Below are 4,696 nucleotides of genomic sequence, written 5' to 3' on the forward strand. Positions count from 1 at the left end.
TGATTCTCTGTGTATGACTCGGTCTGTTCTCTGGATACTGCTTGTTGGATTCTGCTTGGTACCTTCTATGTCTGTTTGGTTTTTACTTCTGCTTGGCCCTGACTATCCGTTCTGTCTCATCCCTGGTGCTTTACTGATATCTGTGTATGACCTCCGTTTTGCCTGACTTGAGTATTTCTGTATAGTGTCCTGCCATCTCTGAAAGTAGGACGCTAAGCCCCGCCCCCTTGCAGTCACATGACCGTAGGTCCTATGATTGCTTGTTAAACTTCAGCATTCACAGGTCCTGTGTATCTGTACTTTCCGGCTGTACCTGACCCCGGGCCCCCCTACAGTGCGGGTGAGTCCCTGCTCAGCGGAGGCTGCAGGCCGGCACTGACAGGATTCTGACAGTATCCTTCATGTGATCCCAGACAGATGAGATGATGAAAGATCAGGGCTCCGTGTCCGGATCATCTTTCTCAGGACTCTTCATTCTCTGCGTCTCTTGTGTGATGGGTGTGTGGCAGTCTCAGCGTCTCCTGTGTGATGGGTGTATGGCAGTCTCTGTGTCTCCTGTGATGTATACTGCAGAGCTCCCATTCCAAAGGGTCTCCTGCGCTCAAGACCGATGTAAATATGGATAAGCAGCTGTGAGTATAAGAGAAGAAGCTCCGGCCATTACAGGGGAGATGTAATTAAATGTGTGACTGAATGTAAAAGGAAAATTTCAAGCTGATAATTTTGTGCGGCCCCCCCAAAGGATGGACTAAATATCCAAATAGCCCCTGGCAGAAATATGGTTTCTCACCCCTGGTTTAAAAGTCAGACATTAACAGCAGCAATAAATAGTTGACGGCAGGGCTTGCAGCTTCGGTCTGGATGATGCAGATTCTGCTTTGCAGCAGAGATGGCACCTACCGCGTGGAGACGGCTCCGCTGCTGCCCTAAATATACGGCATTCTGCACTGAGGGGTTAAAGGTTTCACTCTTTATTTCACGTTGCCCTTCTTACGCGTCATTGTCTTTTATACCCTAATGTTAAATTATATCTTCACCCACCACGATGTCATCATTGACTCAAAGTTCTACCACCGCCCCTGGGGTCTGCTCCTGCAGCGGTGGGGGGGATACATCTGTGTTCCAAGAGAGGGATTTGATGTGTGACCCCGGATCATATAAGGATGTTATGAAAAGGAGCATCCGTTAAGCTTTATTTAATGTCCAGATCAGAATGGATTGTGCAGGCGATTAGCAGTGACTGTGTAGGAAATGAGAGGAATAAGTCGCAGTCATTTGTAATTTGCTTTTACATCTATGGCCCCTGTGTCGGGAAATCGGACATATTAGTAAGCGCTCGTGACCCCACAGTGCAGTCACAATGCCGCCATGTAGGAAATCGTCATATACAATGCAAAACCTGCAGGAGGTCGTCTGGCCCCGCGACATGTGAAAGCAGCAGCTGTCCTAATGGACGGTGCAGCCTCCCACCAGCTGGTGGGATGTAGATGTCGGCGCCCTTTAATGTGACGGTCCAGGTGCCGCGTGTCCCCATCTTGGCCACCATGGCGCCTACAGCAAGACTGTCAGTAAAGCTCTGCCGCCCCACTGTACCGCTGCCTCAGTCCTCGCCTCCACTGACAAAGGAGGATGTCAGGTGACCACTGCAGCCAGTGATTGGTTGCAGCTGTTATGTAACATCCTCCGCTGAGCATTCTGTATACTTCATTTTGCATGTTCCCTGCTTGTGTATTGCTGCAAACAATTTGCATTAGGCGACCATGTGCATCGTCTGCAGAGGAAGTTAGTCAACTCCTGCACAGATTCATAGTGCAGGAATCTCACTGACAGTGAAGCTAATAAATAGCAATTATTTGGTTTTTATATACATTTACTATGGGTTTTTTTTTTTTTTGCAGAATTACCCCCAATTTACTGGTGTGGTGCTCTCTGGTGGCCACTCTGAGCACTGCACAGTAATTTGTGCTCAGAAGTTACTGTCACTCCTTTTGGAGATCCAGCTGGTAAGCAAAATAGTTCTACAGAAGGAAGCTAGGAACTCTCCCATTACCACCTATAGAAGCCTTTATAAGCCAATTCTGATGTCAGAGTGAAGACACCCGGCTGTAGATAGCATTGCTTCATAGCTGTGGATTTTTTTCAGGACATAGTGTATTTAATGTCACTTGTAAAGCCAACCGGACCATAGATGCCAACCTAGTGGTGGGACACTCGCAGATTGAACCAGATAAAGAGATTTATTGCACTCATTGGTTTCTATATGTTATACTGACACCTAGTGGACACTTTAGAAACAGCAAAATCGCAGCTAAAATAAATCATGGCTTTTGGATCTCCATGGATCCCTCTGGGAGCTCATTCAAATAAATGCAAACATTGACAGAGTCTATACAATTGACTCCTAATTGACCCATCAAGTCCACTACAGCCTCCATCTTTATTACACCCCTTTCCTCTAATCGAAGACCTTGTGCTCCGGCCTTGCCCTGTGAAACCATTCTGACCAGGAGCCGTCATACACGGCCACATCTTCTTTTCCCAGCACGAATGCGGCCAGAGCCAGGTGGCAGGCCGTGACCCCCCGGCGACAGGAGGCGGCCAGTGGCTTGGCCAAGTCGATGCCTCGCTCCTCAAACAGCAGCCGGATCTCGTGCGCTGGTTTCTCGCAGCCGTCCGGTGTCAGGAAGACGGAAAACGGAAGATTCACGGATCCAGGAAAGTGTCCGGGCTCAATGCCTGAAGAAATGGAGCAAAAAGTCACTAATCCTCCCCAAAACTAAGAGCAGAAACTGAGAATTAGGCCGGGGTCACACTACAGAGGAATACGGCCGAGTGAGAGGCGCTAAAAGCACGCATTGCCCACGGACAAATGATTCTCTATGGGGTCCCTCCCAACAGCCGTATATTTCACATCTGTATTCTACGGTCCATGCCAATCGCAGCATGCTGCGATTGTTAGCGTACTACGCCCGTAATACGCCAATGCAAGTCTATGGGTGCGCAAAAAATACGGATTACACACGAACCACACATGTGACCTGCGAGCAATACGCACCCGGTGTCTTTTAGCAAAGCCGGCAATTCAGTGCCTATACAGTAAACTCACACTGACAGGTGTAATAAAGAAACAAAAGAATAGATATAGACACATAGAATGCATATATATATATATATATATATACATACACACATCACTGAGACACATATATATATGCATTCTATGTGTCTATATCTATTCTTTGGTTTCTGTTATAATGGAGCCCTATGACAGGGTTTATATGTCCATTTTGCAAGCCTGCGAGAAAATCTCGCCATACGAATGCTGACATGCGCAAAATACGCGACCACACCTTGATTTCGGATGACATACGGAGCACTGTTTAGGGGCCATTCATCCGTATTACGCATGTAAAATACTGACCGTATTTTGCGTCAGTTAGTGTGACCCCGGCCTTACAACCAAAGTGGTGCTGTGCAGTGTATATATACAAGAGGAGTGGTGCTGTGCAGTGTGTATATATACAGGAGTAGTGGTACTGTGCAGTGTGTATATACAGGAGGAGTGGTACTGTGCAGTGTATATATACAGGAGGAGTGGTACTGTGCAGTATATATACAGGAGGAGTGGTACTGTGCGGTGTATATATACCGGAGTGGTACTGTGCAGTGTATATATATACAGGAGTAGTGGTACTGTGCAGTGTGTATATACAGGAGGAGTGGTACTGTGCAGTGTATATATACAAGAGGAGTGGTACTGTGCAGTGTATATATACAAGAGGAGTGGTACTGTGCAGTGTGTATATATACAGGAGTAGTGGTACTGTGCAGTGTGTATATACAGGAGGAGTGGTACTGTGCAGTGTATATATACAAGAGGAGTGGTACTGTGCAGTGTATATATACAGGAGGAGTGGTACTGTGCAGTGTGTATATACAGGAGTGGTACTGTGCAGTGTATATATACAAGAGGAGTGGTACTGTGCAGTGTGTATATACAGGAGTGGTACTGTGCAGTGTGTATATACAAGAGAAGTGGTACTGTGCAGTGTGTATATACAGGAGTGGTACTGTGCAGTGTATATATACAAGGAGTGGTACTGTGCAGTGTGTATATACAGGAGGAGTGGTACTGTGCAGTGTATATATACAAGAGGAGTGGTACTGTGCAGTGTATATATACAGGAGTGGTACTGTGCAGTGTATATATACAAGAGGAGTGGTACTGTGCAGTGTATACAGGAGGAGTGGTACTGTGCAGTGTGTATATACAGGAGTGGTACTGTGCAGTGTGTATATACAGGAGTGGTACTGTGCAGTGTGTATATACAGGAGGAGTGGTACTGTGCAGTGTATATATACAGGAGGAGTGGTACTGTGCAGTGTATATATACAGGATGAGTGGTACTGTGCAGTGTATATATACAGGATGAGTGGTACTGTGCAGTGCGTATATACAGGAGGAGTGGTACTGTGCAGTGCGTATATACAGGAGGAGTGGTACTGTGCAGTGTGTGTATATACAGGAGGAGTGGTACTGTGCAGTGTATATATACAAGAGGAGTGGTATTGTGCAGTGTATATATACAGGAGTGGTACTGTGCAGTGTGTATATACAAGAGGAGTGGTACTGTGCAGTGTGTATATACAAGAGGAGTGGTACTGTGCAGTGTGTATATACAGGAGTGATACTGTG

At 46.4% G+C, this 4,696-nt stretch overlaps 1 protein-coding gene across 1 annotated transcript in view; it reads right to left on the reverse strand.

Moving 5' to 3' along the window:
- Positions 1-2,418: 2,418 nt before the first annotated feature.
- LOC141095837 (thiosulfate sulfurtransferase-like) overlaps positions 2,419-4,696 on the reverse strand; it is an 8,388-nt gene continuing 6,110 nt past the window's right edge. The window contains exon 2 of the mRNA XM_073582190.1: positions 2,419-2,736. Coding sequence (XP_073438291.1) covers positions 2,456-2,736 — 281 coding nt within the window. The 3' untranslated portion in view covers positions 2,419-2,455. The remainder of the gene's footprint in view (positions 2,737-4,696) is intronic.

This window comes from Dendrobates tinctorius, unplaced genomic scaffold (assembly GCF_039654945.1).
Source record: "Dendrobates tinctorius isolate UK_male_01 unplaced genomic scaffold, ASM3965494v1 ptg000070l, whole genome shotgun sequence".
In the NCBI taxonomy this organism is placed as follows: domain Eukaryota; kingdom Metazoa; phylum Chordata; class Amphibia; order Anura; family Dendrobatidae; genus Dendrobates; species Dendrobates tinctorius.